General features: G+C 38.2%; 1 protein-coding gene across 1 annotated transcript in view; it reads left to right on the top strand.

Annotated features, from left to right (window-relative positions):
* MOXD1 (monooxygenase DBH like 1) overlaps positions 1-27867 on the top strand; it is a 50573-nt gene that overhangs the window by 21851 nt on the left and 855 nt on the right. The window contains exons 5-11 of the mRNA XM_068938331.1: positions 10160-10339; positions 12750-12852; positions 15444-15610; positions 17122-17313; positions 20317-20376; positions 23235-23377; positions 25452-25620. Of these exons, the coding sequence (XP_068794432.1) occupies positions 10160-10339; positions 12750-12852; positions 15444-15610; positions 17122-17313; positions 20317-20376; positions 23235-23377; positions 25452-25620 (1014 nt within the window). The remainder of the gene's footprint in view (positions 1-10159; positions 10340-12749; positions 12853-15443; positions 15611-17121; positions 17314-20316; positions 20377-23234; positions 23378-25451; positions 25621-27867) is intronic.

Below are 27867 nucleotides of genomic sequence, written 5' to 3'. Positions count from 1 at the left end.
ACATCCATCCATCATGGCAATATATTGACTATGCCAGCATGTCACTGGAAAATATGCATTTTATGGGACTTTGTGGTTAAGTGAAAGTCTTAAGTTGTGTAAGTTCTGGTTACTTGTAAGTCTTAAGTGAAAGAAGCCTTAACTTAAAATATGACTTAAAATTGAGCATGGGGAGGGTATGACTCTTGAGAAGCTCTCTGAGCTTCATCTCCCACTTCTGAAACCTTCATGAGCTGATCATCAGTATAGGATTGCTATACAATAGGATTTGGTCTTGCACCATGTCTTTGTTTTCTTTTTTTTTTTTTTACTTCTTCATCCTTAGCTATGTGTATGGTTTCAAAATAAGGTTGTGATTAGCTAGTGTGCTGCGAACATAAGAAAATCCTACCTGAGAATTGTCTGCAGTCAGTCTATTCACACTCCTTATCATGGCAGGCAATAAAATATTTCAAAAAGTAGGATTGGGCCTCTGGTAAGCAATTATAAACCATCTTTGTGCAAATACCAAAAGAGCAGGTTCATAGGTAGTAAAATCTCACTTTATGGGCTTACTCAGTGTGAGGTGAGAGCATCTGGATGGATCACAGGACATATCTGCCTTGGTGCTAGTAACTTCTTGACGTTGTTCCTGACAATTAACTTTCTGATTCAGTCGAGTCACATAGTGTATTGACATCCTAAGCAGATTCTCTGTGGGGTCACATTTAATTGCTCCAATGTCATTTATATATTTTGCAGCTGGAGAAAAAATTTCATTTCCAATCTAACCACAGAGCGTTTCTTTTCAGTACCCTGCACACTTTCCAACTCCAGCATTAACTATTTTTCAGTTTTCAAAGAATAATGTTATGATACCTGCTTCATTTGGCGTCCACTGACCAGCTGACCAGTTATTCAGTTCTCAGTAGCTGTAATTATGTCCAGAGCATAGATTCAGTGAGTCCTGAGGATAAAATCAAAAGAAAAAGCATTAATAGCAATGGAAAAATAGTTTAGTTACACAATGCCAAATCAAAAAAGTTCTTGTTTGAAGCCACGCGTAATGGATGTAGCATCAGAATCCACACAGATGACAGCTAAATCACAGGTAAATGATCAACAGTTTCTCTTTGCACCAAGATTCAAATGAAGTTTTAGTTGGTATGATGACATAATAATATAGTACTTCTTAAGAGACTTCAGAAGAACCATGTTATCTGAAAACAGCCCTTGTCGTGTGACTCTGTGGGTACTTTCTGTTACCGAGTGCCACTAAAGTGTGTTGGAGCCCAGCAGAAGAGTATGAGAATCTGGCTGAGAGTGAAAAAAGGTGGAACTCATCAAATTAATGTAGGCAATACCTAGCATCACACACTAGTCAGCAACATGTATTTTGTGCTCCTCCTCGTGTTTACATTACCTTTTTAAATAAAACTTTTTGGAGGGTATGAGCAATAGTTTCCCAAAATGATTCTGCTGACTCGGGACGTTATGCCATGTCAAAACCATAAGACTTCCTCAGATTTTATCCCATTCTTTTGCTTTAGTAAATTTTAGGTGCCAGAGAATACAGATTGGTGACTATTGTAGAAACTCTCCATCTATATGCTTAAGATCTTTCTTGTGTGTGTTTTCTTTTGGTACTCCTTTGTAGAAGTCAGCGTTTACTTGTCAGAAAGTACATTTCATATCCATATGCCAGAGCATTCGTAAAACAAGAAACAGACACATTGTAAATTCTTGCACATTCAGTCTTTGGGTAATACTTTTTGTTCATTCCCATGCAGGAGTGTATAAAATACGAGAAAACATCTAATATCATTAAGCTGAATGATCAGAGAGAGCAGTTTGCAGTGGTACAATAGAACTAAAAACTCCTCCCTTGCCACCTCAGAGAAATAGACAGACATCACTGTGTGTCAACGCTGATTTCGTGAACAAAAAGGAGTGCCTTCATTGACTATATTATTTATACTATTCAAATTATATACTCATCTTGAGTAAATATAAACTCTTTACAGACTACCTATTTTGGTTTTAGATCTGAAACATATTTGGTTACATGCTACTTCATTATTACACAGTTTTCACAAGCAAATAATGATGTTACTGATTAATTGCCGATTGATTCTGTTTGGTGTGTGTCAACTGCAGTGAGAGACTATGGCCATACTGAATACCACAACGACTCTGCCTGTATTTCTCTTGCTTAGGAGTGCAATGAATGTATTGCCAGGAAGCATAACTGAATGGAACATGTTTTTTCTTGACCCAACCATTTTATCAGATTACTCCTCAGGGTTATGTATTTTAAGTGTTGCTAAATGTGTTATCTTAAATCTGCAGACATACCTGAGGGAGAAACAATTTTTTATGAATATTACTTTGAAGTTTACTTCTTTTGGATTTAGTCTAAATTACTGCATGCCTTTAAAATCTGAAACTCTTTATGAGTGGCAGAGTTTCAGGTGATTAGTTAGGAATAAAGATTTAGGACAGGACTTGATGGCAGTGAAAACAAGAAGCTCTAAACCCAGTCTCTAGTTCTCTTTTTAAAATGTTTTGTTTTTATTGGTTATTGTGTTGTTTGATTCCTCTCTCCTAATTAAAATATGTAAGTTGCTCTTCACTCTGACCTATACAAATTCTGGATGTACAGCATAAGCATTAGCATTTATTTAATTGTAGTGATATTTTTGGGTGGAAGGAATTGTATGAATTCAGAAACATAGCCTCCTCTCCAAGCTAAAAACACAACAACAAAAACTACATACTTTATTCCTATGAAAATTCTGCAGCTTAAAACTGCAGTGTGGTAATTAGTTCATAGTATTTGGTTTACTAATACAACTTAAATAAGAGCCTTCATTGAACAACACAGTCACCAAGTAAACAAATCTTTTCTTCTTTACATCAAGAACAGGAAATATCAGCACTTTGAATAAGACTTTCCATCCATACGGTAAGGATTTTTTTCTCCACATTGATGTTAGAATTTTTGTTACATATTTTAAATTACACCCAGAATCAATTAAACCCAATTGCCAACAATATAACCTGAATGAATAAATAAACAGGACACCACTGTTATTTCCGCTCAGGATTAAGTTCTGTGTTTGAGTCTCACTTTGGGGAAAAAAGCACACATATTAGGGACGAATCATGCACATTTAAATGCCTTAAGTTGTATGGAAGCTCTGTTTTTCATCTGGAGAATTTCCATCCTCCAAGGAAACTTTACCTAATTACATTATTTGGTTTTGGGGGAGGGAGGAAGTTGCTTTTGCTTGGACCTTTTTCTCATGTCCATCTCATTTGTATGTAAATGCAAGAAGCATGGTATGTCATTAAAAACAAAACACTGTTTATACTTTTTCCCCAGCTTCAGGATGTGAAAAATGTATATGAAAATAATTTAGATTAACATTTTTACATTTGGAAGACAACTCAAGATAAGCAGTGATGCTTATTGCATAGGTAATTATGAGTGAAATATAAACAGTGGCTTTCACCTAGTGCAAGTCAGTCACCAAAATACAGCCCTTTTTTAAAGAAACGCTACTGTACAGAAACCCCTGGGAGAGAGTTTTGTAGGATTTTGTTAATGAAGACTGAGTTTAGGCTCTAGACTGTACTGTAAGAAAAACCTAACTGGACACTTGGCTTTATATGTGCAAATTATACCACTGATCTCAGTAAAGATTGCTGTATCTAGCCCATGCTCAGCTGCAGCCTGTGGAGCATTTGAGGTGCGTTTGTCAGCCCTAACTGCTCTATGGAATGAGTTTAATGCTTTCCGACAGACGGGTGGGCATGTAGGGAGGGTGGTCCCTTCCTGACCCCTGCACTCCTGAGCCCCGTGGTGAAGGTCTGCAGCAGGTTAGCGTCAGAGACAGGAGGCTGGCCAAGACAGGCCTTTGTCCTGACACAAGGTAGCTTTTTTGGGGGGGTTAAAATCCTGGTCCACGCTGAAGTCACAGATATAGACTTCTATCCCCATTCAGAGGTGTATTTCCAACTCTTGGAGCTTTTGCTCAGCACACCTCTGGGTTGAGTGCAAGAAACCATGGTAGCCAGCAAATGACGAGTATTTTTCTTTCCGAAAATTTATATGAAAATAACCCTGTATTCTTATTGACTTTTTCTCTGAAATATGTGGAGTTTTTGCTGAAAAAGAACCAACTTTATTAAGGCCAAGTATTTCCAAGTTTATTTTTCTGAAGAAAAATCTAAAACCTTAAAAGAGATATTTTAGGTAAATGTTTGTTTATTCTAGAACTACACTTCTGAAAAGAAGAAAAAAATCAGAAAAATGTTGACCATCCCTAATAAGAAGACAGTGTCTACCTTGAAGAACTTTTCTCAATTAGACAAATAATTAAATATATATACATAATTTGCATTTGTGAAAGAAGTAGCAAGAGTAATCAATCAGAAGATGAGAGCTCTTCCCAAGGTAAACTCAGCCAGAGCTCAATGTCATGACTATCACTTTTTGGTCTGAGTTGATTGAGGAAACTCAAATTAATAAAATAACCAGCCAAAGGCTAGAAACTAAGATATAGCAACATTAGCACAAAATCATCTGTCAGATTTGTACTGCCAGTTTTGAGATTAGAGAATGATGTTTTTTTGCTTTTTCACAGGCAACTATGTACGTGCCGTGTTGTGTAAAGCTAGGCCTATTAGGAGTCATTTGCCATGGAATATCATCCTATAGCATCTTTCTTTCAGCATCCTGGAGCATCTTTCTGTCTTTTCCTTTTACTTACTTGCATATCCCCTGGCCTGAACTGAATAGGTAATGCCAAGGCATGGCTTGGGCAATTGTATAACCAAGTGGTAGAGAGTTGAGCAGTATGAATATAGGAATGTGCCATCCCAGGGAGCTTCAAGACCAGGGGAACTTCCTTGGCCAGTTTTTATGAGTATACATTCATACAAAGAAGGCTAGTTGTCACTGTATGATGATGTAATAGAACAATGGCAGCACTTTTTATCTGAAGACTTTAAAAGGTAAAATTAAGTGGAAGCTAGCCTTTGAGCTGGAACAAATAAAACCATATTTTTCATTGTTATTTCAGTGTAAAAATATCACTACAACAAGACCAAAAACCTGTTGCCATTTTTGTATACAAAAATAAGTTCAGCATTTTGTTTTGTTAAATTCAATGGGCTGGACTTTTTAACAGGGGCACTGTGGGGAGAATATGGATATAGTTTACTAACTTTCATCATTCACGCAAACAGGCATGAAGAGCAAGCCACAGCTGTAACATCAAAGAAAGCAAAGCAAATAAAAAGGGAGAGAAAACAGGAATAAGTAGAAAAGACTTCCAGCTTTCTGGAGCTATTTCTGGCTGGTAGGGAACCTGTCTGCTTGGACCATTTGAACAGTTTGCATTTTCACCCTGTTTAAAATGTCTCACATTAGTATCTTAACTCTGCTTATCAGCAGGTTGAGATGCAAGACTCTGTTATGTTACAATATTGGCTTGTTTTTTTTGTAAGAAACAAAGACATGTGGTATGTTCAAGAGAAAAGAGGGAGAAAATTTGAAAACTGAATAACCCCACACTAAAGAATGTAAGCATTTCCTTTGTTAGTGTGATGTAAGTTTGCTGACTTTATAATAGAGTTTCTGTTCAGTTAGCAGGAGGGAAACACATGTCTTATCGATTTTAACATGATAATAAGTTGAAAATTTGTTATTTTGTGTTCTTTGAAAGTCAACATTTTGAGAAGTGCTAAGAGATTCAATCTGATGAGAGGAGCTACAGTGCTCTTAAAAACCTCTGAACCCACTCAGTCAGTACAGGTCATGCTAATCAAACACCATAGCGCGTACTTTTGGTTGCAAAAGGCATTGTCTTTGTTTTACATTTGAACCAGGTGTATTTTAGGTACTCCCTTCTTAGGAAACCCCCATTTGAAGAGGTGGGAGATTATAGTATAGCATTTTTTATCTCTCTGTCAGTGGGAGTCAGATTTGTTCATACATGTCAGTGTGCTCAGTTAGAAAGTATTTTTTGCCTGAGCTTTCAAACAAGGTGGATGGGATGCAGAAAGTAAATCATCATGAATAATAAAACAGCAGCTTCTTTTTGCGGGTTTTGTGAAAAGCAGGGGAGATCGCGTCTTGTGTGTCTGCACATTTTTTTGCAGTCCCAAAGGCTTTCCGCATTTTGATGTAGGGTGGATATAGGGCTTTTGTTTCTCCATGCCTCTGGCAGTTAGGAAATGTCAAGCAGAAAATGCACTTTGCCTGCAGGGGCAGAACTCGGGGACATGCCCTGGTAGTGCGCTGTCTCTGCAGGCTTCTTCCCAGCAGGGCAAACAGATGAACCCTGACAGCTGAGTCTTCCTTGCATTTCAGCAGCAGTGAAAGGGCTGCAAATCAGAATGAGGTAAAATGGGGAAAGTAATATGTTAGTAGTTATGTACGTTTCCTTTCAGTCTCCTCTTTCAATTAAGTAACAGTGTCTGATTATTGAATTTTTCTTGACTCCCATGGCTAACAAGACCTGGGTAGGAATTAGCAAGGAAGGAGGAAAGAACTGCATGTTAAAGTCACAAGTTTCCTCATAATTACTGAAAGTGAAAGGTTGATTCCCATTTCTACTGCCCATCCTAAATTTCTCAGGTATCAGCAGCTGAAAGTGTCATCTGGGAGGCCCTTGACACTACAAGAATAATTTAAACAAGCCTAAGTGTAAATGCAAACCCAAATAAAAATGAATTGATCTCTTCAATCTGCAGAATTTGTTGATTATTATGTAGTATGCCTACTTTTATCACATTTTTTTTCTGTATTTCACTCCTTTGCCATAACTTACCACAGTAAATTATGATCTTTTCATAATTATCTGAAAATTGGGTTATTTCCCAAGACAAATGAGCAAGACGTTCATGGTAACTTTTCAGGGTTGGTCCACTATTATTTTGTCTGAAGACCTATAAAAGTAGACCTTAGATTAACTTAGCTTTCGGCTTTGTGGTTTGGGAATTAAGGGCTATCAAAAACTCAAAACTTTATTTTTAAAAAATTTAAATAAATGGAAGCTTTGAATGTGTACATTCAGCAGTCCAAGCTGTAAAATTGACTGCCTATAATTAGGGATCAAGACTGATATTTAGCTGTTAAAATAGAAATAACCTTGCAGGAAATGAGCCCTACAAATTGAGTGACCATTCACTAGGGCTGCAAGTGTTCTGGAAACCAGACCACCATGATCTAGATATTTTATTGCAGATACCTGTTCTAGCAACTAATTTTACACGTGGGACCACTTCTGTGCACATTTTAGTGTTTTGGTGACATGCTGGATTTGGCCTCATATTTGAGGAACTCAGTCATTGTTCATCACTGTTTATTAGACTGGCCAGAGAACAAGAATTGTGTTTACTCAAAAAAATGAGGTTTTGGAATTTGTTTTCATCTTTGAGCAAAATAAGTTGTACAGATATTCTCCATGGAAAGTGAGAGAGGAAGAGGGAAGCGTTGTAAACAACTGGCTTATTCTGTAAGCTGAAATAACAAATGCCTGAGTAATTAGAACAACACTCACCTGGGACATAGAAATGGCAGGTTTAAATCTCTTCTCCAGCTAATTGCTAGGACAGAGAATAGAATCAAACTTTATTTTCTTCTTTTTGGCTGAAGTTATTCCAGAGAGAGAGAGAGAGAGAGAACCCAAGGAGTGTAGGGGGTCTGCTCTTCTTTCTTCTCTTGTTTCAGAGAAATGATACTGGAAACCTCTGAGATCTGGCCATTAAACTATTCCCATACATTCCTGGGAAATGAACAACTTGTGATTAATGAGATGTTCCTGTTATTTTGTTAAAAAGTTTTTGACCCATCCTAGTCATTTTTTTCCTCTATTTGTTTAAAAGGTAAGAGAGAAGGGTGACATTTCTTCAACTAAATTGTAATAAAATCATATAAAAAGTCTAACTTCACTGCTGCTTTTTATTATTTATAAATGCTTTTGAAGAATATGAAATGCCCTACAAAGTGCATTGGAAAGATGCTTGAGGGTTTGTTCTAGTTTTTTTTTTTATTATTTTCTTAGCTAAAGAAAGCTGAACAAAAATACTTTTTGAAGTGCTGTTATTGTTTAGGTAACTGCCACGAAGGAGCTGATGACAGGATGTGAGTTTCTAATTTTGGTGATGTCCCATTGTTTTGAGGAGAAGTTGTTTTTGAAGTAGTGATTGTAAGCACAGCAGGTGCTGGGATCTTGTAGCAGCAGGCTATCACATGTTTGGCCAAAAACACTCTTTTTTCTTGGGTAGATAAATAATATTCCCATAACCGTCTCAGTAACTAGTCCGTGCATTACTTGGAGTTCCTGAATTCTTGAGACATACTGCTATTTAATGTATAAGATGCGTGTATAGGAAGTGTATTTTGATTGTGCATGGTTTGGATAAATACGCAGGTATATGAAGCAGCAGAGGGAAAGAGCAACATCAAGCAGAAATGGATTTCTGAATCTTTGTCTGTCAGTGTGATATATTTGGGAATGAATTCTTATCTGATGCATTATCTTAGTTCCTTTTCAAAAATTTCTTTAATTTCTTAGTCCAACATTTGTGATGGTGGTAACGCTAACCAAAACAGGGATTACTTAAAACAATACAGAAGATCTCTATGCAAAGAAGTATTTCTGTCTTGCCATCAAAATAAAACTGTGGTCCATCCATTTAAATTGGCATCGTTCCATTGACTTCTGAGCACAGTGAAGTGGGTGGTTTTGGGCTCTGCACTTCTTGGACAGACATGCAGGTACTCAGCAAGCAACTGGACTCCCCTAGAGCCCAACTTCAATGAAATTTTACTGATTTATGTCAGCACGGGTGATCTTGATATGCAAAAGCTCTGGTTGCTTCTTCCTCCCCTGCACTTTTTTGTAATTTGGTTTAGCGGTTTGAATAAAGTACAGAGAGAAAAATTTCTGATGACAATATTGTGCTGAAGATATTTTTATAAGGTAGTAAAAAAATGTTCTTGCTTACCCTGTTCTGTGCCTCCTGTACCTGGGGTTCATGCGCTTGCAAAACAAATGGATGCAAAGTTAGGGTCTGTATGCATTTTTTCCCTGTCTCAAATAGCTTCTTTTTCCTAATAATATTAAAAGGCGATACTGCATGGCATACCGACATCTTAAGTACTGCATTGCTGAAGCTATTTATTTTTCTTGTGAAAACATTTGCGGAGAACGTTTATCTTATTCAACTTGAAGATAGGTATAGCAGGGGTTGGGATTAAATCTTTGAAAGCAAAAGCAAGGCAAAAACTCCTTTAATTTTAATATTGTTTTCCATATGCTTAATATTTTTTGAATATGGTCTTTTTGAAAAGCAAAATAATTTTTCCTCAGAAGTATTCATGTTTGCCCCAGGGATGTCATCTCTGGCAGAGATGATTGAACATCATCCATCCAAAGAGAGAGCGAACAAGCTGTTAGATGGGAATGAAATCAGTTCAGCCTACCCTTAAGTTCAGTGGTCAGATTTTACTGGGGGCACCAGGGCACTCCTAAGAGCCCTCTAGCTTATCACTGCCACACACAGACTGGAGCACCCAACCTCTGAGGAATGAGTTCATGTTAATAAAGTCTATGCGACTTATCAGATTGTAAATGAATTCTAATTTTTCATAGATGTCAAAAGAAACAAAGTACATGTTAGGCTGCTAAGGAACGGGGGGGTATACCTCCAGGCTCACCCCAGATATACAGAATTTATGGGCAGCTCTAGTTTAAGATAATGCAAAAGAGGCAGAAATGGGAACAAAAGGTTCTGAGTAGTTCAGATACCAGCCTGGTGCAGCTGAACAGACATTCGGCTGGTTTCTGTTCATTTCAGGTTCAAATATGGCTACACAGGATTGGGTCGGGAAAAAAACAAGTGACGGTGCAAGACTGTTTGCATGTCAGGCCACAGAATTTTTTTCCTGTCCCCCCATTGATGGGGTTGAGCTAAGAAGTTTTTCATTTTAATGCGTGGAGTTGCAGAATGCTGAAGTAGCATCACAACCTACCTGCGATCTAACGTCAAGCCTCCTCCTTTAAAATAAATGCACCACATACTTTGCAGTTCTCTCTGAATATTTGCATTGAAATGGTCAAATCTGAGATGTGTTTTCTGTCCTTTTTTTTTTCAACGTCAACAGGTTGAGCCATTGATACAGAAAGGCCATGAGAATCTGGTGCATCATATCCTACTCTATCAGTGCAGCAGCAATTTGAATGACAGTGTGCTGGACTACGGGCATGAGTGTTACCACCCCAACATGCCAGATTCTTTTCTCACGTGTGAGACAGTCATTTTTGCTTGGGCCATTGGAGGAGAGGTAGGATGAATAGCTTTCCAGGATGATTCATAAACAGGGCTTGAAGAGAGTGTGTGTCATAATGAAGCTTCTTCCTAGTATATTAATGATTACTTAATCTGTCTCTTTTTAAAGGTGTGTAATCACAGTCCCTAAACGCCTCACTAGTAAGTGTTCAACTTCTTGTTGGCCTTTTAAGTATGAAATGCAATGAACGTCTTGAATGAAAATCTAAAAGAAATGAAAATAATATAGAGGTAGCTGATGCCTTACAGGGAGAAAGGCGACTCGGGAGTATGGAAGTCTGTCCCCGTATCAGATTGTCCCATCTGGTCCCATACATTGCCCCCACCAGTGACCAGCGTCTGTTACTTGTAGTTGAAGACAGAAATGAAAGCACCATCTATAGGCACTGTGTAAAACTGTATAAAAGACAGGGAGGCGAGAAGACTTTCCAAATGAAATTAGACATTGATTTAATTCATTTCATGCCTCACCAGCACCTTGGTTACAGAGTTGCCCCTTTCAGGCCTATCACTTTGTGGCTCTGAAATTGCCCTAGCCAGCCCTAAAAGACATTGCTTCCATGTAGGAGCGATCCTGTGTTGGTGTAGAGCCTGCACAATGACCACTTTGTTCATGGCAAGGGGGTATATCTACAGAAAACACTGTCTCTGATGCCATATCGACCCCAGGCTGTGTTTTCATCTTTTTTCATATTTTAATTTAGGCTCCAGTCAATACTTGCAGCTGACATAAGCCAAGCACTACTACAAAAAGAAGCATCCCACCCCTTCTTTACCCCCTTGATTCACTGCATGCCCACACAAACAGTGGTGCAGGTCCCAGGCAGGGATTTGGGTGATGACAATCTCTGTGGCCTTCATTTGCCAAGTTGCAGCCGAAGAAATGTGTTGGAGGGCTGGAGGCAAAGATCCCAGAGCTGCTACGCACAGAGCTGTGACACAGACCCATCAAAAGCAGCTTAATCCACTTTGAGCATTATCCCGAATGTATACTTTGTACATTTTTGCTATCAGCTATGCTCTGACCTAGTATTTGTACTTTGGACTGTCTTCATCCAAGTGAAATAAAAAACTCACATAAATAAATTATCCTTTAACAAGGATTATGGAGGCTTTTGCAAGGATAGTATCATTGCTAAAACTGTATAGAGAAGAGTCCCGCAGATCTGGGTTACACTCAGGTTTACCATTAAACTCACAGTGCTTCAGTTTTCCCAGATGTAATACAGAGGTGCTAATATTTATCACCATAAATCAATAGGATTAATTCATTAATGCCCATCAAAATTAGAAAGTTAGGATCTCAAATAGCACATTAAAATATTATTATCTGTATACTCTAAAATGGTGCAGATATGATTCCTTATAAAGTGAATTTGGTAAATGACTTCACTTAGTAGCTATAAGCTACTTTGAATCAGGAGTGTGCTTTTGAAGTAAATCTCTGAGTTATCCCCATATAACAAGCTCTGTTATGCGTGAGGAATGGTTTGAGATCGTGCACTGTCCCCTTGGGAGAAAGCTACCCTGAACGTCCTGGGGTGAACCCAGCACCTTCAGCCACAAATGGGATTCAGCGTGTGGGGTCGGACCAGAATTTGTCCAAAGGAAACGACCTCGAATCATAATGTGGGGTTGGTGGGTCCAGCACAAACTGTTGCGCTGTACAAATCTGTTCCTTTTGCAACACACTACTTGCTAATGTAGATGTAGCCATAAAGATCATTTTTATTGTTCAAATCGTTTTGCTTAGAATATAGTGATTTGTGCAGTAAAAGCAATCTCATTACATACAACCTCAGTATCCCCTGGAAATTTAAAAACTCGGAAAACTTTTAAAAACTCGGAACGTTTTGAATGTAGATTCACTTTTTTCATAAGGGTTTTATTGTCAAACTAACTGCTTGATGATGCAATGTTTATACATTTAAAATGGAATTTTCCTTTTCAGCTGAAGCAACAAAATGCAAGATAAATAATCATAAGATCATAGGATAATTCAGGTTGGAAGGGACCTCAGGAAGTCTCTAGTCCAATCTCCTGCTCAAAGCAGGGTCAGCCATGAGGTCAGACCAGGTTGCTGAGGTCTTTATCCTATAGAAGGCACAGAATCTAATATTTTATATTGGTATGATTATTTAGTGCATTCAGTGTTTATATATATATATATATATATATATGTACACTATATATATATACTATATATATATTCTCTCTCTCTCTATATATATATATATATATATAATGCTACAATGCTACATTTAAGCAGTTTTAAAGTAAATTAATTTTGTTAATTGTATCACTTATGTGATAGTATCATTGTTTAAAAATACATAGATTAAAAAAAATAAACTCCTGACATTGTCAAAAATCTCCTGACAATATATGCATGTTTTGAATTCCAGGGCTTCACCTACCCCCCTCATGTTGGTTTATCCATTGGCACAGCAGGTGACCCTCAGTTCGTACTTATGGAGGTGCATTATGACAACCCATCATATATAGAAGGTTTGTACCTTCACAGTCTTTAAAACATGCAAGACTGGGAAATGTACTTCGTTGCATTCCACAGCAAACAGAACAAAGGCAAAGCTGAGGCTCATTTTTCCCCATCAATAGTTTCTGGTTATTACCGGGCCCAGTATTTTTCTCATTGTGCTTAGAAGCTTAACCTGAAATCAATCAGTGGGAGACTCAGATACCCAAGAATGGTGGACCAGATGAATGTACCTCTTTATCACTGCATTCCTTATGTTAACTCTTTCCGTATCCTGTTGCTTTTGCTGAGAGGTCCAATCAGACTGACAGATAGCAGGGCAGAATTACGCAGCGCTCAATAGCCTTGAAACATTAAAAAAAAAAAAAAAGTGACAGTCAGGGTAAGAGCCTTTTATTTATTTTTTCAAGTATTTTTTTAGACATCTACCTCAACTGAGGGCGGTTTCTGAAAGCGAAGTAAAGTCTCAGGTTGTTAAACTATTCACTCGGTAAAAGCAGTTTATCTTAGAAGATAAGCTTTCCTTTTGTAATGATCTTTTTAAATTTTCATTCTAAAATTTACTTATATTTAAAAGAAGCGAAGGAAGTTTTGCTGTGAAGCCAGGGTGCCCCAGAAAAGCTAGGATACTTCAAAGCTGACTTTTGAGAAGATAAGTAATACTTTTTTTTGTTCTGAAACAAAACTATATTGAGCTGCTGTACCTGAGAATATTCTGACGACTGGTGTACATGGATTGGGTAAAAGCCATTGCAGCATAATGTACTGGCCCTTCTTTACATCCTCATACGTTTAAATAAGATTGTCTGTGTTGGTTAGGACATTCTGGCTTACTGTTATTTCTCCTTTCTGTGGTATCTCAGATGAGTTATCCTAAAATTGTTTTGACATACTCTGACAAACAGTGACCAACTCTGTCCATTCAGCATGCACATTTACACGGAAGGCAGTAAACTTCGGTTATATCACTGATGTTACATGCCCTACAAAAACTGGGATTTAATTGCATTTCACTCCCTTTGTAAGCAATGGGGACAGTTTTGCCTTCACTGGGACGCTCTTTTGTGGACACAGTGTCTTAGAGAAGAGCAGGGAAAATTCACACAGTGGAGGCGGAGCAGGTGTCCTAATAAAGGTAGTATTTCTCTCCTCGCTGATGTAGTAAGTGACGTAAGATTGTGTCAGGAGCGGGAGGGTTGCTGGAGGGGAGAGGCTGCGATGCGAGGCTGGCTCCCCCAGCTGCAGCCTGCCAGTCCTCCGGGCGCAGCACGGAAACTGCCACAAAAGCACGCTTTTTTCCCCAGTTTCAGGTCTATATTTTCCAAGCTTATTTCTTGCAGTTAAAGAGTACGTTGTTTGCCAGCAGGGTCACTTAGTGATTTTGGCTAATGTTTTCCTAAGTGACTCAGAGGCCTAGGAACGGTTGGCTCTCGGTTAGACTCAAAAATATTTCAACTGCTTCTAGCTTGCGTGTTTTTGAATATTACTGATTTTGAAATTGTTAACATTCACTTTTAGTTTGAAAGACAGTCTCTTTTGAAATTGTGTGTCAAAAACACTTAGATATCCTTAGATCACATAAACATATCTGGCACTTCCATCTTAGCCACAGGTTGACTGGAATGTGGAATACTACATGGCAAGGGAAAGATTCAGATTGGTGAGATTGTGCTAATAGTTTCGGAAAGGAAGTAGGTACAGTTTCCCAAATGCATTAAAATGGAGATGTTGTGGGACAGCACATATCACCTGAGATGTGATCATAATTTGCGTACTGCAGAATGTCTCAAAATTGGTTTCTTGATTACCACTCTTAATTGGCTGTACATAGCTCATATCCTTTGTTCTTTAGTAATTATGTACTACCCTATCGTAGGTATTAGGGTGACTGGGCACCTCAGACCCTACTCTAACCCTCTAGCACTTATCTCTCTTAAAACAGCTTGCTGGTTTCACATGGATAAACTGTTTGGTTTCACGCACTACTGTGTCTATTCTGTTCTTGAAAGACTAATACAGGTCACTGGGAAGCCTCTTACATTCTCTCAGGTAGCTGGAAATTTATTTGCGTTTTTTATTTTCAAAGCTAACATTTAAAAAGCGGGAACAAAGAAGAACAGATGGGCCAACATAGACATTAACACTTGTGCAACACAACTTAATCTTTTATCGTGTATACTTTGCCTAATAAAACTGTCTGATACAAGAGGAATAATTATAAGCAGTCAATTGACATTGGGAGAGCAAACGATGCAAGTAAATAAGATCTCAAAAGCTCTCCCAATGTTCTGCCTTTTTTTCTCTGAGGTCCATGTCAGAAAACTTAACAGAAGTGACACAGGGGCTACAGCTAGCACACGTTTTTCATTCACATCTTAACACTGCAGATACCAACATACTATGCTTAACAACCCTCTTGTGAGCCACCGCTATCTAGCGCTTCCTGCATCCGCCCTGAATGGTTTGACTCTTTTCCAGGTTACTGAGGTTAATTCCTCAATTTTAATGTGAAAAACCAAGGACAAACCTTGACAAATGTGAAATGATTGGATTTTTTTTATGCTGATGTACAGCCACAGCTGATTGTGTTCTTTTGTTGCAGGCTTGATAGATAACTCCGGTCTGAGGCTAATTTATACTCCAGTTTTAAGGAAATATGATGCTGGGGTTATTGAAGCTGGTCTTTGGGTCAGCCTCTTCCACAATATCCCACCAGGCATGCCTGAATTTGTGTCAGAGGGTCACTGCACACTGGAATGTCTGGAAGAGGTATGTCTCCTGTCTGACAGTGCCAGATTGTATTCTTAGACATAATTTAGGGCAGCCTATTTAACTTTCTGGGAAGATTGAGAAACACTCGTTAAAGACATGTAAGCAAAGGCATTTGCTACATGCTATGTACCAGAATGCTGAATCCTTTTAGATGTCAGTATCTTAGCACTTCATAAAAAAGAACTGTTTGGTTCTTAAATTATTATCCCAGGCTTCAGAGAGTTCTACTACATCATTAGGCTGATGTTCGATATTCATGTTGCTTCACTGCTATTAGTAATACTGAATGATACAATATTTACACTGATTTAATTCTCTCTTTCATGTATAAGCATACTTTACTTTTCATGGCAAAGCTGTTAATGTCTGGAACAGCTAGCCAAGCAGAAAAGTAGAGATTAACCAACTCAGATCTATGTGCAAAAGGCTCCTTGTGTTGAAGTGAAAGCCTGAGAAGTGTTCTTAGATCAACTGCAGAAACTGAAAACAGGAATAGGGTTTGCTATACAGCCCAAAGTACAAGATTATGCATTCATTAAACACTTGGTTTTGTTAAGATAACTTACATTTCTTTAGAGATGATCTTAATGTGTATATTATTTAAGTATTTCATGTAATCTGTGATGATCTATGTATCATATGAGATTCTCAGATATTTTGTCATTTGTAGAGAAAGGCCGAACCAATATTTGGATTTTATGATATGGTTTGGAGAGAAGGGCATATTAGGAATGGAACTTAGGTTTGTTCTTTGGTGATGTTGAACACTGCATGTTGTCACTGAAGTAATCTTTTATCATGAGGTTTCCAACGTTAAAGCTGCACTTAAAAGGTATTCTAGTAGCAGATTCTTTCCAGTTTTGTTTTTGATCAAGAGTCAAAGTTTAGCATAGCCAACGTTTGGATCTGCATATCTCAGTTGGAGTGGGAGTGATGTCAGATTTGTGCTAATCTGGCAAAATTCATTTTAAAATGGTTTTGACGAGGAAAGAAAATTTCAGATATAAACCTTCAGTATTTCACTACCAGTTTACTTGAAGATAGGAAGTACTAGAGCATATAGTAATTGCGGCCTCTTACTTTCAAGTGCTTCTCTCGGCACGATGTTGATGATAATATTCTCCACTGCACTGAAAACTTTTTTTACCGTAAACATCTGCATTCAGCAGTGTCAGTCAAAGCGCTAAAATAACGTGCCAGTTGTAATATATTACCCTTAAAAGTCATACTGTATTAAGTATTATTGGCAGTCCCATTGATTTTGATAAAAACTGTGTGCCTCAGAAGTTAAAACACATTTGTACTGAAAACAGAGGAAGTCTCCCCCCCCCCAAAACACCTTTTTAAATATAAATTTAATTTCAAATGTCGATTTGTTTTTGCTCCTGCCTGTATGCTACTTATTTTACTATAAACTGAGGGAACATGAAATGCATTTATTAATATATCTTCACTCTGTTTGGACATGGCATCTGGGGACACTGATGATGTTGATTTCCCCTGGCCAGGCTCTAGGTGCTGAGAGGCCTGGTGGGATTCACGTATTTGCAGTACTTCTTCATGCTCATCTTGCTGGCAGAGCTATCAGGATGCGCCACTTCCGGAACGGCGAGGAACAGAAACTACTTGCTTATGACGATGAGTTTGACTTCAACTTCCAGGAGTTTCAATATCTGAAAGAGGAAAGAACCATCTTGCCAGTATGACACCCTTCATTCTTTTCCTGAAAGTGTTTTAAGAGATCATGCCCCTAACATTTACTCACACTACGGATTAATTTTGCTACAGAATTTCCTTTGTTTCTTTAATTTCTTTATTTTCTTTAATGTTTTGTTCATATTTCCACTTATCACAAGGTCACTAATGCGCTGCAGCTGCCAAAAAAAGTCTCCATCCATTCCCCATAGAACTGGTTTCAATTGAAGCTAATTTTAGGGTGTGTTTGGTGTCCACAATTAGCTGATCTGAGATTTACTATCATAAATGTTTGTACAAAAGAGATTATAAAATCACACATGTGGCTGTGCCATCTTTGTGCGTCCAGACAGCTGAAGAGCAGAAACATCATAAAGTGGCTTTACTGAGCCACTGGAGCTAAGCAGCGCATCCCAAATACTTGCACACAGCAAGTATTCAGCTTTGCAAACATGTGTCTGCAGAACAGCCAGCTAGATCTTCTATTATTTCAAGCTTTTATTTCCTGTTGAGAGAATAACTCACTGCTCATGTTCCACATGAGGTTTTACTGAGTAAACAAGACACTTTGGAATAAGAAATCATGCAAAGCTATTGCTGCTCTTGTGATAACAATGTAATACACTTTAAAAAAAAAAATCTCAAACTGTAAACATATTACAAAACTTTAAATTAAATGAGTAGCTATCCATAGATATTTCTTGAAAAGAGTCTACGTTCTTTGGATGAGTTACTCATGTAAAAATTATTCACTCATCTCTTGTTAACTGGCAATGCGTTTTTGAAGCTTTGGCCTGAGGACAGAAAGCTAAGTGCCGCAAAGGTTTGGGCACTCCAGATTTGACCTGCAGAGCAGCTGCACTTGTCTTGGTGCACATGAACAAGCCCGTTAACTTCACGGAATTGGTCAGATGCAAAATACTAAACAACTGCATTTTGTTCATACCTGAAGCCAGGAAGGAAAGGGAGTGGAAAAGGCCGATGAAATGACTGTACTTTGCCTATGGTCAGGAGCACTATAGTTTAAAATATCCAGATTTCAAGTCCCTTCCTTTCTTATATCTCCTCTCCCCGACTAGGGCATTTTGCTATTTGTCCTTTAAAGGCAAGAAGCTGAAGTAGTGAATTTCTTATTTAATTTAACCTCAGGTTCAGGTGCATTTACTCTTTGAAGTCCTACTGCTTGTACTCCACCGGGACTTCAAAGACAAAGTGGTGTTACCTCCTCCAGGAAAGAAGTGGTTTGGGGTTTAGGAAGAAGGCTGGCAGAAGATGACAGGTTTGCAGAGAAAGCCTGTGATATTTTTAGGAAAGTCCATGTAGATTATAGAGAAGGCCCTTTTAAAAATCAAGAACAAAAGGGAATAGGCAGCAAAAAGACTAAAGGGGTATTTGATAATATCAGCAACTTTAAGAGGACAGCTAGAAGAGAAGCTAGAATTCTTTCTCTGAAATGAGCCTTGTTCATGCCATTTATTGTTTTCGCCTTATGTAAAAATACAACTCTATATCCGTCAGTCTAGTGTAACTCTGATCACAGTCTAATCAGTTAACTAATAACCATAATATCAAAAGTTTTCACAGAAGTTCATGCTGTTCTCTCCTTCTGCCAGCTCTTCCACATGGTATATCCGTCCTTCAGGTGGTGGAGCCCAGATTATGTGTTTTCTTCACATGCTAGCACCCTTTCCTGAATTTGGAACTAAAAGATGACTGTACATAAGGAAAACGTTTAGTGAATGTTATCTAGTTCCTTATACCATGAGGGCCAGAGGCCTAGCTGGTGCAAATCAGCATATTCCCATTGCAGGCAATGAAGCTGCACCAGTTTTCACTGCTGGAGAAAGCTCAGTCTTCATTTGGCCTGCACAGAGCTGACTCACCCTCTTCTAGTAGCCCAGAGTATAGTTAGGAGTAGCACTAATCTGAGAATGAAGAAGCCCACCAGGAATTAGAGTGTCTGAGCACTGGAACAGGTTGCCCAGAGAGGCTGTAGAGTCTCTATCCTTGGAGATACTCAAAAGCCATCTGGACAGGGTCCTGTGCAACGTGCTCCAGGTGACCCTGCTTGAGCAGGAAGATTGGATGAGATGGGCTCCAGAGGTCCCTTCCAACCTCAACCATTCTGTGATTTTGTGAAATGAGAAATTCTCAACTTGTGAAGGATAATCTCATGATTTTTTCAGGAAAAATTAATATAATGGGTGATAAGGGAAGTTGACGATCCAGAAAAAAACAACCCAAAGCAAATAAACCTCAGGCATCCCTGTGATACCAAGTTGTCCCAAAAATATCGGATTTTTAAGTTTGGCTGTGTTCTTCAATATTTTTGTTTCCACTTGATTATCATGGTGATTTCGAGATACGTGTTTGATTAGGAGCAGGGGATAAATGTACTACCTTTTTATTTAGAAACACTGTAGATCAGTTTGTCAAAACAGCAAAAAGTTAATTGCAGGTGCTTGAGAAGGTAACCGCTTAGCCTTTCCCATACATATCTGTCAATGTAGGTGAGTCTGCCTGCCACTCCTCTACTCCCAGGTTTGGCAGATAAATAAATAGTTGTTATTGTGATGTGGAAAACCTTCTTCTCCTGATGTGGCAAGGAATTCTATTGATGTTGGCAGGATGAACGAGCCTGGAGCAAGATATCCAAAGTAGCACTGGAAGACTTTTGGAGCACGAATCATATGTGTACATTGTCTGCATATATAATTTCCCTGGAAATAGGATCCTAACTGGGCATTTTCAGTGCTCTTTGGAAAAATGGATCAAAGACTGAATAACTCTCCATCTAAATCAGTGGGGAATCCCTGAGGATCTGGGACAATATGAATGCTAAGTGCCCAAGTTTTAGCCTAGGCTAATTACCCACTTCTTTGCTCTTTCAAAAACTCATATCCACTACTATAAGCTTTACTTCTTAAGTTTTTGCAGTCAATTGTGGTCACCTGAAGCTAGTGCTGATAAACTTCATAATCATGAACATTTTAAATCTTGTGTTTCAGGGGGATAATTTAATCACAGAATGTCACTACAGTACTGTGGACCGAATTCGTATGACATGGGTAAGAAAAAATTTTAATGGATCAACATAAGCACACAAACACTATTGAGGAGCAAAATCTTTTCATTTCATAAGATGCTATTAAAAAGTATGAACCCACCTGCTAATTCCTGTGTGCACTTTAAAGTGTTTCAGTTTGACTGTGTATTGCTTATCTTTCATTTCACAGATTCTCAGGTTTTAAAGTCATAAGGACTGTTATGATCATAGTCTGATCTCTTGCATAAGGCATTCATAGAATTAGTTTATAAAAATAAGCAAAGCACTACATAAAACATCTTGAAAAATCAGACTTCAGTAGTAAAAGGAATATTTTCTTTACAACATGTATTAGCGTGTAAAGTCTACATATTGTAATAAGCGACTTTTATGAACTTGTTTGCCATATAAAAGTGTAATTTACCAATTCGTGTGTATTGATTTTTACATATTCTGTGATCAAGATCAGTCCGCTGAATATTGTGCCTAGAATAGAAGAAGCAGAAGCAGAATGTGTAGGTTCTTAAATTCAAGAAAACAATCCCTACATGCCACAGTTCTGCACTCATCTAACACCTTCATTCACATGCACCTGTATTTTGGACTGCACATTCCCCAGGACCCACGCAGTCATTGAAACACTCAGCTGAGGTGTCAGACACCTGATCCCCAACTAAGCTCCCTGATTACAAAGCTAAGGCAGAGAGGTACTTGTGTCTCCAGATGCACTTGATCTGAGTGGCTTGATGAAAGTACTGAAAATGGAGATTTCCTCTATTGCTTATTTTTGCAAAAGACCAGTAATTTCTGTCAAGAAGACCTTGCTGCATTATGACCTAAGTGGGGTCAGTTCAGGTTGAAGTGAGGACCTTTCCCCACAATGCCAGGCCACTGCTCTTAATGGGAATGCTGTGCAGTGTCAGCTGGATAACTGGAAGAGCCATCACGAAGACAGGGAGATTGGGAGCAGTGAGCCTGTGGTGTGTTATCTTTTCTATGTATGTAGTGGTTCTTCCAGCAAACAGCTCAAACAAGGCCAGACAGTGCCAGGACAAGGTCGTGTGCACAGTCCAGCTGTGGTCCATGGAGGTCGAACGGTGCCTGGCTGAGCTTGGCACATGGCAGGTTATGATCTCCCAGACATAATGTGTAGGCTAGCAGAGGCTAGGAGCCCTTCCTGGAAGGCTGCTAGGATGCGGCCACTTGGTTTTGGAGGGTTAGAGAAGTCAGTTGTCAGGACAAAAGCTGAACTGTGCCAGCTGGCTGCAAAAGTAGAGAAAGAACCCAGACCCAATGTATTTGTAGGCAATGTAAGCTTTGCCTGGTGCTGATCTCTCTTCCTCAGGAAGGGCTGAATGTAGATCTCCAGGAGGTGAGATCTGAGGGTTCAGGGTGGCCTGGGACCTGGCCATAGCATCCAGGGAGCACAGAGGTCCTGCTCCCTGAGTCTTGGCTTGCCTGTATAGACACATGTAGTAGGTATAAGAAGAAAAAACAGTGAGAAAGAAATCTTCTCAGTTCTTGTTGTGCTGGTTGTATCTTAATAGAGCCAAATATGAGCATGGAAACTATGAAGCATGTTCAGAAAACATAAATGTTGACGCACTCCGGTACTTTTTCCTTGTTAAAGCACTCTTCACACAGAAGGTATCCTGTAGTAAGTCTGTGATCTGTGGTGTGACTTTACTTTTTGGGGTGAGAAAGGTAGCTGAATGCTATAATTTTAATTTGTATGATATTTTGTTAACTATTATGTCATAGCATGCAGTGAGGCAGTGAAATAAAAATTTCTGAAGTTGTGCAGGTTGGAATACTAATATGGAAAGGGAATTTCATAAATCCTGGCATAAAGTTTTAAGAAGCTCATTAAAAAAGAATGCCTCAGAATGAAGCATATGGTAAGACTGTTGATGTTTGTACTCCTGTATAGAACTAAATATGTTGTTATCTTTTTGTATTGATGTTTATCGGGGAGGGCAAGCAATTCGAATTTAATTATTCAATGCTGTCATACTTTTATATCTGTCGCCTTTAGTGTCAAGTCCATGTTTTCTTATTTTCCTCTGTGAGCAGAGTAGCTCTTGGCTCCTGGTTTATGTGTTCTGTCTTTTCCGTAGCTAGTACTTATGGTTCTGCGATATCCATGGCACTGTTCCCACACAAGATGTAGGAACATGCATATCATAGTCTTGTCCATACTTCCCAAGATTAGTTTTAAATTAGTTGTTTGCTCCACAACTCTCAATGGAAAGTGTTTCACAGCCTTTTTGTCTGATAGCTAAAAATCTTATTCCAATGTATCCATTTATAGTTAGCGCTTATTTGTTCTTGAGCCAACATTATCTTGCTGACTATAACAACTGTTTTTCTTATTTGTGTATGTATTTACAATGATATTACATATAGATATATATTTTGTCCCAGCCTCCATTTTATTGAGCAAAATTCATTTAATTTCTTCTCATAAAAAAGACTCATTCTACTTGTTATCCTACTAGATTTTCTTTATATCTATTCCAATCTGAATCCATCCTTCAGAGACGTGGTGGATATAAGTACCTTGGAGACAGCCTGAAATAGAGCTGCACTTCTCAGATCATATTTTTCAACATAACAGAAAGCTTATTTTAACTGTACCACCAATTAGATATTATTGATAGTCACTCTTTCTGACACGTTTTAAGCTCAGGAGATACTGTTTGAGCTTGCAATGTATGTTGTAACTAATCATGTAATAATTTTTTTACTTGATAATCTAATGTGCAAAGTACACAAATAGGGCCTCCTGTTACACATTTCATTATCATATAAATGCTAATCAGTGTTTTTATCTGTGGAATTCCAACACTATCTTGATTAAAAGAAAAATTCCATTTTCAGGGTGGTCTGAGCACCAGGAATGAAATGTGCCTGTCCTATCTACTCTATTACCCAAGAATCAACCTTACCCGATGTGCAAGCATTCCGGACATAATGGAACAACTCCAGTTTATTGGTGTTAAGGAAATATATAGACCAGTCAGGCAAGTGAAATATTTATGAATGTGTATAGCAGAGCACCTCTATTTCTGTTATTTGTTTTGGTCTATGAGATTACATAGATTTTTCATATGACCCTTAGTTCTTTGTGATAGTACATTACTAATGGTGAAAGGCGAATTACGTTCATAAAGTGAGTTGCAATAAATTAAAGCACTAGTGAGATTTTAAAATACAATTGATAGACTAATATTGTGTCATCACATTTAAATTTTAGAAAATGATCTTCGTTATACAGTAAATCTTAACAAAGCCTCTTAAAATTATTATTGCAAAATGTTTTGATGTACAAGCTTACTTGTCAGTCTTAGTTGTGAAATCTGTATCTGAGACTGAAAAGTTTGAAGAAAGTCACAATGCGATGTCTACTTCAGTTTTCATGCCATTTCTATTTACAACCTCTTTTAATACCAGAAGAACATAGTTTCTAAATTAGTCCGACCGAAAAGAGTCTTTCTGAGCTTAGAAAGAAAATATTCTTACAAATGTATGTTCTCTTGAGTGTTCATTCATGATAACTGTACTTAAGAAAAAAAAAAAGCACATTTGGCCTGAGGAAATAAAGATGTTTTGAATAGCGTAAGTATGCAGACTGTCTGCATATGGAATAGTAATTAGAAGAAGAGATTATTAATGTCTCTAGTATTTATGACCTAATCCACAATTCTTGTTTCATTAAGCTCTGTCAGCCTAAGGATATTTGACCTGATACTCATCTCTCTTGTGTCAGTTTTACACTGGAATTCACTGACTTATCTAAATTCACTCTTGACTTACACATGAAAGCAAACTGGAAGTAGAATGAAGGCGCTATTGCTTCACCTTAAAACTCTTATTTTCCTCAGCCTGGTGGCACAGAGAGTGGTATAAATCATGAGGAGCTGAGATGAAAAAAATTGGGGTACAATAGTATAAGTATGTGATTAAAATTACATCCCCCAAGCCTAAGTACGGAATGGAGCTGAACTTTTGTCATAGGCAGCACTTTACCCGAAGTAAATGGGTGACTGTACTGCAAAATGACGCAGGCTCTGTCTAAAGTCTTTCAAAAAGATTAACTCATGCTGCCATCAAAAGTGCTGATTAGGTTAGTTAAATAAAGTTTTAGTCACATTCGTTTTTGCACTAGCTGTATTTGGCTTTCTGTTTTTAAGAGCCTGCCATATTCACCACGCTGTTTTCTATTCGTTCTCTTGAGTCGAACAAGGAGCAAGCAAGGACTACTACGGGAAAAGTTTTCTTCTTATATTTTTTTTTCTATACCCTCTTCTGTACTAAGAGACTGACAGGCAATCTCATTCCTTTTCCCTCCATGTCTTGGGGAGGGAGCGAGATTGGGCCCCACTCGTTCCTGGTGGGGATTCCCAAAGGCAGGAGAATTGTCAGATCTCTAGAGACAGCATAGCATATTTCTGTCCCAGCCTTAACCAAAAATTCCTTTGCACCCAGGGTGCTCGGACATGCCAACAGGCAGCGTCCAGAACACTTTCCATTCCGGTTATTCTCATTTGGTCTTTTGGGACTGTTGCCAACTGATACATGTTAAAGCAACCCCGGTGCTATGCTGAGTTTTAACCCATTATCCAAGTTGTAACCACAGCTAGGCAGAAGGATCTGGAAGAAGCTTTATAGTGCCAAACATTTATTTACAGAGCTGTCTGCCAGGCCTAGCAGAGAGTTTGCCTTTTTTCTTTTTGCCTTTTTTTTTTTTTTTTGGAAAAGTCACAATAGAAGATTTGTTTTGGATTTCCTGTGTATTCAGTTTGTAGATCAGAGAACAGCAATGTAATTTTTTTCTTACATGTCCTTCACTTTTTTAAAAGCGTCTGGTAGCAGGTCCTAAACTGAGGACAGACTTTCAGAGGTCTATTAAAGTTAGTGAAACTACAGCAGTTCTCACTAGCTGAGAATATGAGTTACATGTAATTATATAAGTTTATAGTGCATTTCTTTTTCTGAGTAGATTCTCCAAAAGCCTTCCCTCATTGATTTCAACTTGACGGTATTGTATTTATCTATTTATTTTTAATCTCTTTATTTTTTTTTATTTTTCTTCAGGACTTGGCCTTTTATTATCAAGAGCCCTAAGCAGTACAAAAACCTGTCTTTTATGGATGCAATGAACAAGTTCAAATGGTCCAAATCGGAGGGTCTGTCCTATAATGAACTTGTTCTTAAACTACCAGTGAACGTGAGATGTTCAAAGACAGATAACGCAGAATGGTCGGTAAGTCTACGTGAGTTTTCTAAGTGTTAAAAAGGAGGTGACAAGGACATGAAACAAATGGGATTTGCTGTGCTTGATTGGGTATGAATAAGTAGCTGATTATATGTCTTCAGACAGTTTACATTGCCACGGAAGAACTGAAATAACAAATGAGGAGAATTGGTTTCACCTGACTTGAGTTCTGAATGTGTTAAAAAGAGTAGAAAAGCTGAAACTGCAACCAGCATTTGGGGTCAGTAATGGGAGCCTGGAGTCTGGATTCCAGTGCATCTGGAGCACTGATCAAAGCAACCATACGTATCCAGACTAGGTGCCCAAGTTAGAAAACAAGTCTGCCTTGGCTCCCTGCATTGTCAGTAGCTCAGGTTAGGGTCTTTCAATGGATGCGTCAGAATTCCTAAATCAGGTTTCTTCCCTGAATCGCTCTGAGTAGGAGAGTGTAGTGAGAGCATAAGGAAGTCTCAAGAAACTACCTTCTTAACTCAAGCCTCTAAACAAAAAGTTACATAAGTACACTCCATACATCTCTCACCTTTTGTTAGTCTTTTGCATTAGAAATGTCTACAGTAGTGGGCCAAAAAAATACATTTGCTCTGTTTCCTGTGTGCCCCCTTGGAAGATTTTAGCTTCTATGCTTTTCTTTTCCTTATTCCTCCTAATTAATAAATTGTAAGATAAAAAATAGTTGTCTAGCACGTTGCTGTTTAGTCAAAATATCTACTGGTATTTTAACAGTAACTATCTGAAGTGTTGATTTGGGCTTATAAAGAAGTACCAGCACATCAGAATATCATCTATGAAAGAGACATTAAAAATATATATTACGCCTTGAACTCCTTTACTGAGTCCAAATTCAGGACTCAGTTTTCTTTTTTTTGAGTTTTTCTGATTAGAAGGGGAAATTGTATTATGGATCCAGCTTAAATCTTCTAATACGATTTTTAGCCAGCCTAACAAAGCTGATACCACGCACTACTGGTGAAGTGCTTCCTAAGAAGGGACCTTGGCTTTAACTCTAATCTTCCTGCAAAACAGCCCATTCTGCCTCTTAGCTGGACTCACGCTGCTTTTAGGACAATGGAGAAATTCCCCTTCCTGCAGCAGCGTTCTCGGGCATTTCCAATATCGATCAGACTGTTCTGCCTCTGGGTTGTGAATGAAATACCACGAACTATAACTAATCAAAGATGTTCTGGTTTTCTTAATATTGCCCTGCTGCAGACCTTCTATGAAAAGCAGTTATTGACAGTACATATGACTGTTCAGTATTTGTGGTGAAACTTCTTGACTTTTACAGCTACTCGCCAGTAGCAACTGCATAGCCACTCTTTCCCTGATTATTTGTCAGACGTAGAGTTAAGAAGATGGAAAACACATGTAAATTTTATCAGAAGAGAATAGGTTTTACTTTTTAAATGGTATGCTTTCTGGAAAATGCTGTTCACCTTTATCTTACAGGATGAAAGAACAATACTCACAGCTTTACATAGTCAAAGAGTGATCTCACTGGAACTGGGAGCGCTTAGTTCTTTCTTTTTATCATTAGTTTCCTATTTCAAATGACTAAGGCATAGTCATCAAAGCTAAGATCAGGACTCTTTCCTTTTCCTTCCCTCGTGGGCGATATTACATTTAATTGGCCATCTTCATCAAAATCAAGAACAGACTTATAATGAATAGCCAAACAGTCAGTGAGTTGTAACAAGAAAGAAAAAACTTGAAACAGAGGAAGTGACTTGAAAATACCTCCCTTCTTCTGTAGGGATGGCCTCTTGGTCAGTTTTAGTTTTGTATTGCCTTTGCTAAGATTAAGTTAATATTTGGATTTTTTTTTTTCAGCAGTGCAGGATAATTGCAACATGGAAAACCCCCAAGACAAGCACATGCTGTATAGGTGGCCATTCAGACTTTCAGAAATGTTCAGTGGCTTACTTTTGACAGAACTTCTTTTCTTCAACATATTGTACTTGGCAGTGTTACTTAAATTAAAGAATTAAATTATGCAAGTAGGGAGTGCATTTAGGAAAAGCATAACCACGCACTGTACCCAAATCTTTCCTATTTCATATCAAAGCCAGGACAGGCAGGTGGATATGTCAAACCCCATAAAAATTACACTGAGTTCTAAAGGAGGAGGAGTAAAAAATGGTCGATATGTAGAAATAGATGTGCGCACGTTTAACTGCCTTGTACACACAAGTATAAGCCTTGTATGTACAAATGAGTATGTTCAACTATCATTCAGTA

Source organism: Struthio camelus, chromosome 3 (genome assembly GCF_040807025.1).
Source record: "Struthio camelus isolate bStrCam1 chromosome 3, bStrCam1.hap1, whole genome shotgun sequence".
In the NCBI taxonomy this organism is placed as follows: domain Eukaryota; kingdom Metazoa; phylum Chordata; class Aves; order Struthioniformes; family Struthionidae; genus Struthio; species Struthio camelus.
Note: the sequence above shows the minus strand (reverse complement) of the source record. Positions and strands in the feature narration are given on the sequence as shown.